Source organism: Sceloporus undulatus, chromosome 6, assembly GCF_019175285.1.
Source record: "Sceloporus undulatus isolate JIND9_A2432 ecotype Alabama chromosome 6, SceUnd_v1.1, whole genome shotgun sequence".
Classification (NCBI taxonomy): Eukaryota; Metazoa; Chordata; class Lepidosauria; order Squamata; family Phrynosomatidae; genus Sceloporus; species Sceloporus undulatus.
The window spans coordinates 111,402,121-111,418,642 of NC_056527.1; the positions used below are offsets into that span (position 1 = coordinate 111,402,121).

Consider the following 16,522-nt stretch of genomic DNA (forward strand, 5'->3'; position numbering starts at 1 on the left):
CCAACAGCTGCTCCTTTGTCTTTTGTCTCACGTTTCAGTCCATATGGCTTTTAGTTGCATACTGAAGTATGTGGAAAGAGGACTTTGAGTGACAGATCAATGGATAGATCAAAATAGTCTGTGGGTTAATAACGGCTGGAATTCACAGAAACAGTTACAAGTGCAGTTAGTTCATTGTGCTCCCACCAGAGATGACTCGAGCAAGTGAGCCTAGCCACACTGCACTGGGGAAAGCATATCTTGTTGCTGTCATAATTCATTCTTCTATCTTCCTTCCCTAACTCACCCCAAGAGTATGCTACCATTGCTTGCAAACTTTTTAACAAGCTCTCCTGAGTGCTGAATCGGAATTGCTTCCAGAGTACCACTGAACAGGTACCCACATCAATACTCTTTATGTGTCCAGAGGCTATTTGTGGTGAAAGAGCTCAGCCACAAACCAGCTGTAGATCCCTCCTCACCAAGACACTGAATGGTGAGTCATTTCTTATTCTTACAGTATTATCTTCTTATTGCCTTACCTCTTGCTTTATTTCAGATTCTCCTACCTAAGCATTTGAAATCTCTCAAATATAGTTCCAGGGATGTCTGGTTTCAGCCCAGGCTGCTGAGAAACAATGGCACATCTGCATTTCCAAGATGATGTTCTCCTGGACTTTACTTTTGGATAACTACTAAAAGGCCATCACAACCCATGAATGTGTCCACACTGCATAATGAAAGCAGTTTGACACCACTTTAACTGTCACGGCTGGAGCTGTAGTTTGGTGAGGTATTTAGCCTGGTTTGCCAGAGAGCTCTGGTGTCTTGCCAAACTACAAATCCCAAGGTTCTGTAGGATAGAGTCATGGCAGTTAAAGTGGTGACACACTGCTTTAATTCTGCAATGTGGATACACTCATTACATATTGATCAAGAATTATCTTACTATTTCTCAGAGGTACATGTGGATTAGGAAATTCACCATGTGTCATAATAATATATAATAGATGTTATTGTCTTTGTGGATCACAGACTCTTCAAAAGCATTATGTGAACAGAAGTATGGAAGCTGACCATTTCATTGCCTTTTTCAGATTCCCACTCCCATTCTTGTCTCATACTAGTTCCATATTGTGCTCCTTTTTTCTTCTTCCCATGTGTAAATGTTGCCCTTTTTTGGCTCAAACACCATTTTGGATGCATGGTCAACTAATCTCATGCATCTTTCCTCACTGACAAATGTATCCTTGTATCCATTTTTCAAAAAACACAGACAGTTTCATTTCATTTTATTTTACTTCTATGTATGTTTCATATGTACACATGTTTTAGCACACATGGCAAACTTGGAAAGAACACAGATTTTTGTGTGTGTGCCAAACAGTATTCTATCCCATTGTAAATCTTTGAAAACACAAAATCTCAATGCAGGATGTTTTCCTAGAAAAGTACAAATCCAGAAAATTTTATTTCCATCCCTGTATATGAATAAGGCTTCACAACTGCTTGGATGTCTCAGGCTTATATATTATTTCCTCCACAAGGGTCTGGTAGTGGAGGTACAATGCTTCACAATGGGATATATATATATATATATATATATATAGAGAGAGAGAGAGAGAGAGAGAGAGAGACAACATATAAACTGAAGTAAACAAGCTATGCAATTCTTTTGTTTCACAAAACCACACATCTCTCTAGCATGTTATATCTTTGTGTCAATTTTGGGTTTCTTTGTAGGGTTTTCTTTTTGCAGCATTTGCTGCTATGTCCTAATTCAGCTTTTACAATATTTAAAGACTTTTTATTTCATTTGGGTGCTCTAGTTGGTCCTGGCCAAGTTGTCTTCAGTCGTCCCCAGGAATATCCAGCTGAGTAAGAGTATACACCTGTAATCCAGAAGTGGACAAAATGCAGCTCTGGTTCTCTGAGACTCTTTTTGTGGCGTACCCAAAATTGGCCTGTGGACCTGCTGAAGTTGCCTATTCCTGCCTTCTATCACAGATGACCTAATGTAAAGAAAAACAAGAAGTCTATTTTCTCATTGCTAAATGAGAAGGAGATTGTGTCCTGAATTCTTGACCATGCAGTCCACCACTCAGTGGTCCGTCGAAGTTCACAAGCAGCCCATGAGGGTAGCACACATATCCCCTGTTGCTTGTCCTCATCATCTCTGACTTATGATGATCCTGTGTCTCAGAAACATGACTCAAAAAGTTTTATTGGCAAGATTTCTTCAGAGGAGGTTTGTCAATGCCTTCCTCTAAGGCTGAGAGAGTGTAACTTGTCCAAGGCCACCCAGTGAGTTTCCATGGCTGAGTGATGATTCCAGCTCTGGTCTCCTGAAGTCCTAGTCCTAGAATGCAAACCACTATACCATGCTGGCTCTCTGTCAAAAAGTGTACTAATCCTGAAAATGGAGCTCCTATGCCTCTTAAATAGTGATTTTTGCTTACAAGTCTGGTTTTAACTAGGCAGATTTCCTAGATTTACAGTGCCCACATTGGGTTGGAAGTGTGTTTTGCTTCTTGCTTTCATCTTGTTTCAATGGTAGTTTCTCCATAAAAACCAGTAGCTCCTGCCTACTAGGCAGTGATAACCCATTGGTACATTTGCCATCCATCAGTAAAAGTAACAGCATCTATTCTTGTTGCCTTATCAAATGACCATGACTGCTGCCACACTGTGGAATAAATTTAGCTTGACACCACTTTAAATGCCATGGCTCCATCCTATGAAATCCTGGGGTTTGTAGGTTGTTGTGACACCAGAGCTCTCAGATGGAGAAGAATAAGCATCTCACAAAACTACAAATCTCAGAATTCTATAGGATGGGGCTGTAGCATTTAAAGTGGTGTCAAACTACATTGATTCTGCAGTGTGGATGCCATCTCAGTGAAATAGATGTGTTCTTGAGCACTACTTCTTGAATAAAAATGTGGTAAAAGAGTTAGAAGTAAAATGGAAAGAACAGCTTTAGGTTCCCATGCTACAAAAAAAATTCAACTAACTTTTTATTTAAAATTAACAATATGCACATGTAAAATGAAACACTCAGGTCAGGTTTTACTCTGTTTCAATTGTGTATTGTATTATTTTAACCATTTTAAAAAACTTTAATTGTTTTTTAAAACCTTTTGTGCAAATTGTTTTTTAAACTGTATCCTTTAAAAATGCTTGTAAGTCAGGAGCATGATGTGGTGGTTTGAGCATTGCACTACGACTCTGGACATCAGGATTTGAATCCTCACTTGGTCATGGAAATCCATTGGGTGATCTGGAGCAAGCCATACTCTCTCAGCCTCAGAGGAAGGCAAAGGTAAACCCTCATCTTGCCAAGAGAACCCCGTGATAATGTTGCCATAGAGTCCCCATAAATCAGAAATGACTTGAAGGCACACAACAACAGCAGCAGCAGCAGCAGCAGCAGCAACAACAGCAACAACAAGCTGCCTTGGGTTCTCCATATGGAGAAAGGTGAAGTATAAATAAAATAAACTGTATGACGCAGTAACACAGCATGTTTTGCAGAAAGAAATGTGGGTGTGGAGTAGGATGGGAAGGAAAGCATGAAAAGAAAGCTCTGGTAGTGAAGACTGCAGTGGAAATATGTGAGCAACCAAATTTTTCATTAAGCTCTTTCATGTTTTGATAGCAAGGGTGATGAAGAAGGAATGACCCAAAGCCCAAGATGGAAGGCATTGGAAAACATGTCTCCCTTTAGCTACATCTTGTTGGAAGAATGGCATGGTAGGTGACAGGTATTCTGTGAAGGACTAGCAGTGGGCTACATGTGTTGAAAAATGGAGTTTAGTTGGCACAAATTATGGGATACAATACAGGAATGAGAGCCAGGGTGGCTTGGCGGTTTGAGTGTTGAACTAGGACTCTGAAGAGCAGGGTTCTAATCCCCACTGAACTGTGAAACCCACTGGGTAACCTTAAGCAAGTCACACCTTCTCAGCTTCAGAGGATGGCAATGGCAAACTCCCTGTGAAGAAATTTGCCAAGAAAACCCCATGATAGGGTTTTCTTAGGGTGTCAAAAGTGTACTTGAAGGCACACAACAACAAAGTGCAGGAACGTTCAAGCTGCAGTTTGGTACTTAATAGTTTAGATCATAGAATCAGTGGTGGTGTGTCTGCTCTGGATGTTAGTCTAACCTCCTTTATTGGAGCTATCCAAGGTGCTGTGTCCTCTCTACAAAATAGATTCAGCACCTTGGAGTAAATGCCATAGGAGATTAACTGGCCCACTGGCATGGAAGCCACCAACTGCCATGATATGCAATAAGCACTCCTCATTTATAGTTTGTAACTGCAGTATAATACTTATCCCCCTCTCTCCATGTGTGTGTGTGTGATTTATGAAAGCCAAATATTTAGAAGCACACTCAGAACAAAAATATACCGTTTTATCCCTAAGGTAGATTGGGACCTACTGATAGATCACTGGATGCAGTCTCAATTCTAGCTCCAAAATGAATTCCTGGGTGGAGCATGGGCATAAGGGTACTCTATTTCTTCACTCTAAACCTTAGAGTCCATTGATCCATGGAATATTAAGGGCATTGCCTTGGAGCCTAAAACAATGCCCTTAGTAGTTCATTGGATCAATTTTAAAGCTCAAGTGATCACAGCGGTATTCACAGTCCAAAAAATCCAACACCAGCCAAAATTCTATGCTGACAAGGGAAGTAATTTAGGACAGTCCCTGGAATATCCTACACTTTAGGACTGAATTGTTAGTCCCACTGAATCAATAAATCTACTGTAGTTGGGACTAATAAGAGGATTTAGGCTGATCAAACACACTTGTATACTGGAGTGTTATGGCCAAGATGTACGTTACCTTCTGTCATTGTTATGATCTACTTTCCACTGCAACTCTTTGTGTTTCTTGCAGGGAGATGCCATTCCAAGGGAATCACTCCATGGTGCAAGAGTTCATCTTGCTCGGTCTCTCCCAAGCCAGGGAGGTCCAAATCTTCCTTTTCGTCCTCTTCCTTGTCTTCTATTCTCTGATCCTTCCAGCAAACATTTTGGTCATTGTTACTATCCAAAGTGACCCACATTTAAGTGCTCCCATGTACTTCTTCTTGGCCAACTTGGCTTTCTTGGATATCTGCTACTGCTCTGTCACACCCCCAAAGATGCTGGTGGACTTCTTCTCCACCCGCAAGACTATTTCCTATGAGGGTTGTTTGGCCCAGATCTTCTTCCTCCATTGGCTAGGCGGTTCTGAAATTGTTCTTCTCATTGCCATGGCCATTGATCGCTACATGGCTATTTGTCACCCCTTGCGTTATTCCAGCCTAATAACTCGAGCTGTGTGCTGTCTTTTGGTCCTGGCTTCTTGGTTTGTTGGGTTTGTGCACTCTATTATCCAGATTGCCCTTCTCATTCCTCTCCCCTTCTGTGGACCCAATGAACTGGATAGCTTCTTCTGTGATATCACCCAGATAGTCAAGCTGGCCTGCACTGACACCTACATTTTGCAGTACATTATGTTCTTCAACAGTGGCCTCTCTATCGTGATATGTTTCATCCTCCTTCTCATCTCCTATGGGGTCCTCTTAGTCAAGGTGAGGACAGGATCTGGCCAAGGGAAGAGCAAAGCTGCCTCCACATGCCTCACCCACATCATCATTGTCTTTGTAATGTTTGGTCCTGCCATCTACATCTATTGTCGACCCTTCCAGGAGTTCCCCCTTGACAAAGTGATGGCTGTTTTCCATATGGTGGTCTTCCCCTTAATGAATCCCATGATCTACACACTAAGAAACAAGGAAATCAAACAAGCCATGTGGAAGATGATGATCAATCATAGTCTTTATAGGTGCAAAATGAGAGTCAGTCAACAGTAAAGTGTTTGATGAAGAAGGCTGGCCTACAATGGACACTGCATTGGGATGGAAACACAATGGATTCACATCTTCTTCTCAAGTGAAGTACAATAACTGGAGAAGATGTGGGGGAGAGATATTCAGTCTGGTAAATTCCATGGATCTCTTTAAATAATTTTGTTATTTGGGCTTGCATTGCTAACTCCCATCTAATGGCTGCATATTTACCGTACTCCCTTCTAAAATTGTCTCCCTACACTTCTTGGCGTGGAGGATAGTGTGAGAGATGCCGCCACCAAGAAACTGAACACCCTTTGTTCTTGTCTTGCTTTTTGTCTGCCTGCTGGGATTTTTCTACCTCTGTCCTGAGCAAGACTGCTTGGTTCTCCATCTTCAGCATGAAGCTGCAGGTGCAGTCATGCCCTTGCAATATACCTGTGTTCATTTGCTATCTACAGTGAAATCAGATAGCAGTCCTGAGATCTCCTCTGCCCAAGCAATGCTCCACCTTTTATGTGGTGACAATGGCCAATGTTGTTCAATTATGTGGTGACTATAGCCATTACTATAGCCTGAAGGAAGAGGCCCCTCCCTCTTCAACTGTCATCTCGGCCTCAGAGGGAGCCATCAGGCAGACCCAGCAACATCGGGGACTGCCTGAGAGCTGGTGGAGGACTACTTTTGCCGCTGCCCCCCCCCATGTCACCTGGGAAGAAGCTCCCCAGAACTGCAGAGGACTGTCTTGCCGCTGTGGTGGCTTTTTACCAGGGGGGAGGGGTCAGTGAGAGAGGGGTGTTTTTATGTATTCTTAATTGTTTTATTGATATTTGCTTTGAACCGCCCTGATCTATGGAAGGGCGGTATAAAAATAATAAATTTATTATTATTATTTATTATTGTAGGAGCAGTGTAATGCTCTAACTGTGCATTTCCACGTCCTTCCCTACCCTTTTAGTTTTTAAGCCCTGAGAAGAGCTGCTGTGGCATCAGATGCATCTGGTCTGGACAAACAGGAGGGGAAAAATGAGAGTGCCTTCTGAGACGGTGGATGGAAGGATAGATGGATAGATAGATAGATAATTTATACGTCTTTAGATTTGATAATGCATGACTGTATAGCTGGCACTCAATTTTCATAGGGTTTAGGGGCACAGCCCCCCCCCCTCCAAATGAAAGTGGAAAAACACTAATATAGCCTGCTTATTTCTTTTTACCCAAGAGAACACTTTTCTAGGCATCTGTAAATTCTCCTGCCAATTCTATAGTCAACTTCTGGAAGAAGTCAACTTTTGTTGGAGGACCTACAGATGCCTAGGGAAGTGTCATCTCTATGCATTACTAGATCCTCTAACACAATTGTATGGTCAAAGTTTGCTAAATTTCAGATATTTTGGACTTCAGCTCTTGGAAGTCCCAGACAGTATGGCCAGTAGAAAGGGATCATGGGAGTTATAGTCCAAACAATTGAGAGATAGTCATAGTATACATCAAGGTAGGCAACATGCAGCCAAATATGACCCAGTCACTGTGTGTGAGATCCTTGTCCCATCCCAAAATGTGCTCCCTAAAGACCCTGTTCCAGTTGCTTGTGCTAAGCAAGGTGGTATCTATCTTCCACACTGTGCTGTTCACACTGATCTACACATTGAGGAACCACAACATTAAAATTGCTGTATGGAAGATGGTCTCTGAGAATAAGATCTGGGATGGGAAAGTAATATCTAGAGGCATGAGCAAAAGGGAATGTGTTACCGTTTCACCTTATTTCACTGTATTATGGAATATCTAACTCAGAAATATGCAAGAGTACATTCTTATAACATTAACCATGCCATACACTAAGATGTTAGGTTGAAAGTCCTAGCAGTCCTAGCCCACATAGCAGATAGCGGAGAATGCTGGGAGTTGTGAACCAAATTATTTATACTCCAGATATAAACACATAAAGAAATCCTACACATTTATTTGTAAAGTTGGGCTCTCTGTGTTATGGGGCTTACTCCCAGTGAAGTATGTATATAATTCAGCCATAAATTAACATTTTTTGCAGCAGAGGTGTAGTATACCATATGTCGTGTCCAAGGAAGGGTTACCAAGATGATGAAGGATTTGGAAATCAAGCCTTATGAGAAATGGAAGCTGGGCATGTTTAGCTTGGAGAAAAGAAGAATAAAAGGTGACATGATAGGTATCTTTAAATATCTGTTTTGAAGTCATGTAGAAGATGGATCAACTTGTTTTCTGTTGTTCCAGTGACTAGAAGAGAGATATAACAAGAGATATAACAAGTTGTGAGCACCAGAGGGCAGCAATCACAACTGTGGAGATAAAATTTAGGAGCTTTGTTTGGTCTAACCCTCATCCCTCCCACTTTCATTTTATGAATTATTATTTTGCTTAAGGAAAAGAATATACTCTGTGTTCATTTACTTGGAGGTAAACTCCAATAAACTTCATGGTGTTTTATAGGACTGCATATAGGTCATGCAAATAGGACTCTGCTGTCAGTTTTTTCTGCTAAACTACTAAGAGCTATTAAAGGCTCAGCTGAACTTTCTCGCACAGTGCAGTTAGGAGAAACAAGAGGTGCTTTGCAGGAGCTGAGTTGCTAAAAGAGGTTTCACTGGAGCAGCACATTTTAAGTGCTTAAGTTGTTTCACATGCATTATCTCAGTAATACTTACAACAGCCCTATAAGGTAAGCTAGCATTATTATCCCCTCTTACACACACATACTGCATTTGGGCATTGTTAGTAAGAGTTCCTTACAGTTAGAGGTTTAGTGAGAAGAAATTTAAAGTTACCATCTAGCAGTATTCTTGCTTGGGACTTAACATCTTGGGTGTTGTGTAACCAAAGCTCCCACTTCAACAGAATTTTGACCACTAAGAGCAACTGTAGAGTAGAAAAATGAATAAAACGCTCCCCTGGGTTCTACAGTGCATCATGGCTGTTGGCTATCCTTGTGTTTACCCAGGTCTCTGCAGCCACAATTATTAGTTATTGTGAACAAATGAAACTACTTTTGCTCTCTTGCACAGCAAATTGCTTAGAATTGTTTGCCGTAATCTTTGGGATATATCTCTTCTGAAACAGGACACTGGCAGATCAGGGTTTGAATCCCAGCTTGGCCATGGAACCCACTGGGTGACCTTGAGCAAATTGTACTGTCTCAGCCTCAGTGGATAGCAATAGTAAACCCTCTTTGAAGAAACCTGCCAAGAAAACCCTATGATAATTTTCACCTTAATTGGAAATGACTTGAAAGGTCACAGTGACAACAATATATAAGGTAGTAGAGTAATAGTGGTATATATCAATCAGTTTGGGGGGGAGTGAACAAGTAAATAGTACAGTATATGTTTATTTTTGTTTAACTGTTTAGTTGTGTTGTTTAGATATTATTTGTCATTATTGTTTGTATTTCAGATACACTTATAAAATGTATTTGTGATTGTGTTTATGTTTAATAAAAATGACATTAAAAAAACAGTACTGTAAAACAGTGTAAAATCATGTGAGATGATGATGATGATGATGATGATGATGATGATGATGATGATATGCAGTAACCATGGATAGGACACTATCTCTCCCTTCTCTCTGCCACTTTGCAAAACGCCCAAAATATTTCTGGGTGGGTAACAGGACTGGCTCTGCTCTGAAAGAAATGGACTTATGCCCACACTCAGCTAGGGATGGATATTTTTCAAGGATTCCCTGGCTCCAGTTTCCCTTAAAGGGCAGCCAAGGTGACTCCCTGAGGTGTAACCTGAGCACCTGGGCTGATCATTGCTGTAACCTCAGTCCTGGTGCAGCCACGGTCCCAAACAGTCCCTAGCTCTCTGTTTAGCAGAATGCAGCAGGCCTAAGATAGATCAGAGTGGGTCAAGAAAGGACAGGCTGGGAGAAAAACCTGGAGATGGGATCCTTCCCATTCTTGCCTGGATTTTGAGGTCGAAAAGCCAGCAGCAAAATAGGATGCTGCAAGGTGCCAGTATCTTATCCAATCCAGGTGATATGATTGGACACTATCCCAAAAAGAAAGAGAAAGCTGAGCTAATATGAAATTCTGCAGCAGGTGTACATCCAATCTCTCATTGTGACTCAACAGATAAAGAATCATGTGATTTTTAGCTAGAGATACCCAGGTATAAAAACCTGCTCCAACTATTTTGTCTATTGTTGTTGTTTGCCTTCAAATCATTTCCAACTTACAGAGAGCCTAAGACAAACCTATCCTGGGGTTTTCTTGGCAAGTTGTTTCAGAAAGGGTTTGCCATTGGCATCCTCTGATGCTGAGGGAGTATGACTTGCCAAAGGTCACCCAGTGGATTTCCATGATCCAGCTGGCAATTTGAACCTAGTGTCTTAGTCCTACCCTCAAATCATTACATCTCACTGGCCCTATAATAATATATTTAAGCTTCTGCAATACACCAACTCTGTTTATATTACAAAGCCTAAAACCAACTCATATCCCAATGCAAGCATGTAAAAATAAATACAAGTTTTTTCTTATATAATCTATTTAATAGTCTATTATAAACTTCCCCAATAGAGTATGCTCCTAATTGGCTGGACTATAATACTCATCAATGGCTTCTGGGAAAGGGCAGAGTTGTATTAGGGTTACCAGACAGATAACTGGAGACGACTCCTGTACCTCTAATGGTTGTGTAGAAGAAGACATTTCAGAAAGTGTTGCTTGCCATGGAACCAGGTAACAAAGAACATCTGTTGTCATTCCCTGTCCTACACATCATATCCTCCAACATTTCCCAGATGAAAATTGGGAAATGTGTGGTCAAGCAATATCAGAATGTGGCAAATAAGGGGAATGTTATTGATGAGGAAGATCACACAAGCTAGGAGAGGTTGCAGCAGTTTGCTTTTATGTGAATCTGCAAGGAAAGGCAAGATTCTGCCCCCTCCTGTCCTCTCCCTACCGCTGAGTACAAACAACTTTTGCATTTTGAACTCAGTTTGCAGCAACTGAAGTAAGTCCAGGACAAAGGGGTTAAGTGGGAGAAAGAAAGAAAAACTGGGACATTTTAAAAGCAGCTGAAAAGTGGAGGCAATCAGAGGACTAATAGGGACTCTCCCTGCCAAACTGGGAGAATTGGAGGATATGCAACCATTAAATGTACAGGAGCCCTCTCCATTTTTCACTCTCACAATCCTAACCCACTTGGTTAGGGAAGGCTAGTTTAGTAAACTGCATCTATTTCTTTACCGTGGAAAACAAAGCATATTCTGTACCATCTCCTGCTCCATTTTATCTTTACAACAATTCTGTGAGATAGGTTAGGCCAAGAGAGAGTGAAAGAGACTGTTTGAAGGTCTTCCATCGACAGATGTGTGACGCTTTGAACATGAGCTCTGATTGTAGCCCAAAATTCAGGTGAACTACCATTGGATCTGAGGGGCCATGGATCCCATTATCAGCTTTGGCACTGCCACTTTCTTTTCCCATATCCTACTTCTGAGGGTTGCTGTGAAGAAAAGAAGGGGATGAAATGTATTTTAAAATTTCCCTAAATGTATCCCAGCAGGAAGGAGATTTCATATCCGACTCTTCTCCCGTGTGCATTTTTAAAAATCCATAAGCAGAAAACAAGGAATCCAAGGAAATCCCCTGTCCTCTTTTTAATGTGCTCCTTTTCTTTGCAGGGAGATATTATTTATTCAGTGGGAAGGGAACTCGGCTACACAGTTTTGCTGAACACAGAGGTTGGCTTTTGGTGCTAAGGAAGGAATAAAGGACATTTTGGAGTGGGTCCAGGTGAGAAACTGCAATGATGGCTACAATTCTATACTCTAGCCTTCCCCAACGTGGAGCCCATGAGATATGTGGACACCATAAGCTCCCAGACTCTAAAGATGTTATAAAATCTTGGCCTCTCCTTGGTTTGTTCTTCCTTGCCTCAGTTTCCCAATACATATTTTCTCTCTGCAGTCCTTCTGGCTGAAAGAAGATTGAATCAGTTTGCTATGAATGCTGCAAACAAATATGGTTGGAAAGAGACAAATACATCTGTCCTCTGGACAAAACCCAACAGGAAAAACCAGTCATGCCAGTTACAGTAACCAAAGTCCAACTGTTGAGTCATTTTGCTATCTGTCTTCCATCCAGAGAGCGAGTCAGTTCCCAAAGCAGAGGCTTAAGCCTGGAATCTGAAAATAACATGTGTGCATGTGTGTATATGCCTTCACGCTTCTGAAGAAACTGGCCAAGAAAACCCCATGATAAGGTCAGTTTAGAATCGCCATAAGTTGGAAATGGCTTGAAGGCACAACAACAACAAAATGCACCTTCAGGTCACCTGTTGACTTAGAGTGACCCCATGAATTTAATAGGGTTTTCTTAGACAAGAAACTCAGAGGTGGCTTTGTCAGTTCCTTCCTCTGAAATATAGCTTATAGCATTTGTTATTCATTGGTAATCTCCTATCCAAGGACTAATCAGGGCTGACTCTGCTTAGCTTCCAAAATCAGCTGAGATCTGGTGCCTTCAGGGTATCTAGGCCCCTATGAGAACGATATCAATAATAAACTCTGAGCATGGACAGATTTTCTACCAATTTTGCCAGGAATCGTCAAAGTTTGGAAGCAGCCCTCAAGGCTCTTTTTATGACCCATGCCACCCCAAGGAACCACACACACACACACACACACACACTCTCTCTCTCTCTCTCTCCAGCTGCCTACTACCCAGTTTAGGGTGTCAAGCCCCTTCTCCATTTGCCCCCAAATGACCAATAGTGCCCCCAAGGTTTTGCAGGGTACTAAATAACCATTTCACTACACTTTCAGGCATTTGCAAGGGATAACTATTTTAGGGTTCTTCTATGTATACCATAGACTGTTGAAAAGACAAATAAATTAATGGGTCAGAGAGCCAGCATGGTGTAGTGGTTTGAGCAGTGAACCCTGGAGACCAGGGTTTGAATCCCTGCATTTCATTGCATTGAGCCATGGCAGTTCAAGTGGCTTCAAACTGCATTAATTCTGCAGTGTAGATCCAGCCTTTGAGACAGAAGGTAGATTCCTGTTCCATATCATAGCTTGTGGAGTCCCACAGGATTCTGTTTTGTACCCCATGCTATTTAATTTATATATCTATATCTATATTTATTTATGTTTGTATCTATATCTATCTATATGGATGAATAAATATGAGGAAACTGCTGGAAGAGGTTGTCCGAAGAGAAATTTTGGAGATGTGGAACTTTGGCATAGCGTAACATGTGTGTTATTCCACTCCCACTTCTACTCTTACCCTCAGAAAACTACAACCTGAAAACCATAACTTGGTGGTTGGGGATGATGAGAGTTGTTCTCTAAAACAACTGGAAAGTGAGTTTGGGGAAGGTATTCAAAGATTCTCCATCCATTTGTTCTGAGTTTGTTTTGGAAGCTGCCTATCCTGTTTGGATGCAGCTGTATAACAACCAGAGTTATTGGCAATTTGTGTGTGGTTATACATCATTTGTGCTGATGTGGTTTTTCTGTCAAAAATATCAAGTCCCTTGAGCCACTGGGATATAGCAGCATCAATGATCTGCTCAATGAAATATCATTATCGTGCTTACACTTGTGAGTACAAGAGGAATGGGGTGCTGAAAACAAAGACTATGAACATCTGCAGTTTCTGTCAAGGGTGGGCAAAGTGTAGCATGTGGGCTATATGTGACCCCAAAGACATTTTGTGACCCCAAGGGGGGGAAAAAGTTATCTGTAAAATGCTCTAAAATATCTCTAGGGGCAGGCATTTATTCTCCCATTCTTCTCCCATGCAGGCATTTTTTCCCCTAGAAGTTAAAAGAAACATTTGTAAAATTTTCCCAAAAATTGGGGGGGGGGTGCCTCAAAGTGTCCTCTAGGACCCCAGGATGGCTCAGAACATGTCCCCATGTCCTCTTACAGGTTGTTTGGGGACAAAGAATTATGTGTTTGTTTGGTTTTGGTGGGACCAGGTATGATGGGGGTATGGTCCTCGAAGATCTCCTGGACTGCTAATGCAGCCTCCTGGTCTTCTACGGTTTTAAGTGTGTCACTTGATGGTGTGCGGAGTCTGGGCCACACCAGTGATACCTTAGGGGTGGCTGAACTTTCCATGATGTGTCCTCATTTTTTCTCCCAAGATGCCCCAGCTGCCTCCCTCCACCAGCCAGGGCTCCTCTGTTGTCCATCAGCTATGGCCACTGTTGGGAGTAGGGTGCTGCTGCTGCCTGGCAACCCCTTCTGGATCTGGCAAGGCTGTGGTTGGGCCAGGAAATTGAGGTGTTAGGGGCGATGGTAGCAGTGACAGCCCTGGACTCTTCCCTGTCTGCAAAAGGAAAGGAGTCCATGGCCACTCCTGCCCTCATCATCTGGCTGGCAGCCCCACCAGGCTCTGGAAGAGACTTCCAGGTGGAAGCAGCACCCCAACATGATGGCAGTAGTGACCTGGCTGACAGAAGAAGCAGCTGGGGTATGTGCCAGGCAGCCTGGGGATGACAGCATGAGCTACAGCACTGCAGTGACACCAACCCTAAAGATGCCATGGTACAGTTGTCCATTCCTGGACTTGCTTCACATCAGTGGCATCACTAGGGGGGTGCGGATCACATCGGGTGACATTCCAGAGCTGGGTGGCACCCAAAGGGACTGGCACAGCTACTGGACAAGCAAGATAGGGCCCTTTCCCACTTGCCCAGCAGCCACATCGGCTCCTAAACGGGGTCTCCAGAAGCACCACCACCTTCAGTAGCAGTGGGACCTTCAGCATCATGTGTGGCAACAGCCACACAGGACTCCAAAGGCTTGGTGGAGGCTACAGTGGTCTGGCCAGGCGGAGTGGCAGAACAAGGCAGTTTGCCCATCCTCTGCACCTGGTGACACCCACCTTAGGGACACTATTGCTTTATACCTTGGGAGACATAGAAGATGGGTCATGAGACCAACATCTCAGCTTCCTAGTGCATTTATCTGTGAAATATATATTTGTTTACTAGGTATTTGTGGCATTGCAGCACAATCTTTTGTCTAATGAGCACCCATCAGCAATCTCCATCCCACCACCCTCACAAGCGGGAACACAGGAGAGGGCTTACTCAATGGCTGCTCCCAGGATTTAGAACTCAACTCCCTTGTTGGAGAGACTAGTTCAGCTCCTTCCTTGCTGCCATTCTGTCAGCAAATTAAAATGTTTCCGCTCCAACAGGCTTCTTAGGAATTCACTGTGATGGCTTTTAATGGTGCACTGTTTTATGATGTGTTGTTCTGCTGATTTTTATCTTTCATGCTTTTTAATGAATTTGTTTTGAAGGGTTTTAATTCTCTGTGTTGCCTAAATACTCTCAAGGCACCAGATCCCATCTGACCTTGGAAGCTAAGCTGGGTCAGGCCTGCTTGAATGGGAGACAGCCAAGGAATACCACATGCTGGAGGCTGTATTTTGGGAGAAGAAACTAGAAAAATTACCTCTGAGTATTCCTTGCCTAAGAAAACCCTGGCATAAGTTGACAGGCAACTTGAGGGTCGCCATAAATCGACAGGCAACTTGAGGGCATGTACATATGTACATTATTTTTTAATCATTGTTTTTGTTCAGTCTTCTCTCTTAACAAGTGTTTTTCGTTGTATTTGCTTTACCTTTTGTAAGTTGTCTTAACTTTTGTTCATAGTGGCTGCTTTGGAAATGAGGCACAAATTTGGATGGAGTCATGCAGGGATATTTAATTAAAGCCGCAAGGCTCTGCTTCATCCATTTCCAACTAGGCATTCCTCCAGATATACTGGACTGCAGCTCCTGTTTGTTCGGCTGTGATGCCCAGGGATGATGGGCTTTTTAGTTCAACCTATCTGAAGAGGAGCAGTTGTCATGGATATCTCCCAGGAAAGTACGTATCCCTGAGTGTCTTTACCCTCATATCCTCTCAGTGAACCACACAGGTATGTTTTCCCAGAACCAGAAGTGATGTGTGTCATTTCATATTTTGGTTCCTGTCTATTTGTTAGTTTGGGGGGCTTGTGGGAGCTATTAAGGTTGCCAGAGTGAAAGCATAAGAGGGCTCCTCTACCTTTATTAATTGCACAGAAGAGAGCATTTCTTCAGGTGATCCTGTGTGACAAACATCACCTGTTGAAATTTCCTCTTCTACGCAACCATTAAAGGTACAGGATCCCTCACCAGTCTGACAATTGTACTTCTGAGTTGTGACAGAAGGAAAACTGCCATATTTGAGGGTGTATTTTGGTTTGGGGGTATTTTGGATGTAAATCAGTTGTTCTTAAATGATGGGGCAGGACACCCAAGGGAGGCATGAAAGTTGCTCAAGGGGGGGCACGAGACTTGGAAACTTCTTCTCTTCCCAAACTTTGTATGTGTAAAATTTGCACACGCCTTGAGATAAATAATAAAACAGTTCTAATTTGAATGATGTTATTTCCTTACAAAATATTAAAATATGAATATACAGTACATGAATGTGTGAATGAGCTAAATAAAGTATTTTTATTTATATTCTACATCGGGGAAGGGGCGTGATGTCAACATGTAGATGTAAAGGGGGATCCCAAGGGTAAAACATTTGAGTACCACTGGTGTAAAATACTGTAATCCCTGGCCTTTATTTATTTTGGAAAAATGGGGGCTTTAAATCGGGGCTTTCAATTGAGGGTGTAAAAATAGGGTTGAGGCCACATGCA

The 16,522-nt window shown here is 42.3% G+C and overlaps 1 protein-coding gene across 1 annotated transcript; it reads left to right on the forward strand.

Moving 5' to 3' along the window:
* The first annotated feature begins 4,891 nt into the window (after positions 1-4,891).
* On the forward strand, positions 4,892-6,288 carry LOC121933841 (olfactory receptor 4N2-like). Its single transcript, XM_042473833.1, has 2 exons — positions 4,892-5,787; positions 6,225-6,288. Exons 1-2 carry the CDS (start codon positions 4,892-4,894, stop codon positions 6,286-6,288), a joined length of 960 nt encoding a protein of 319 aa, XP_042329767.1.
* The last annotated feature ends 10,234 nt before the right edge of the window (positions 6,289-16,522 follow it).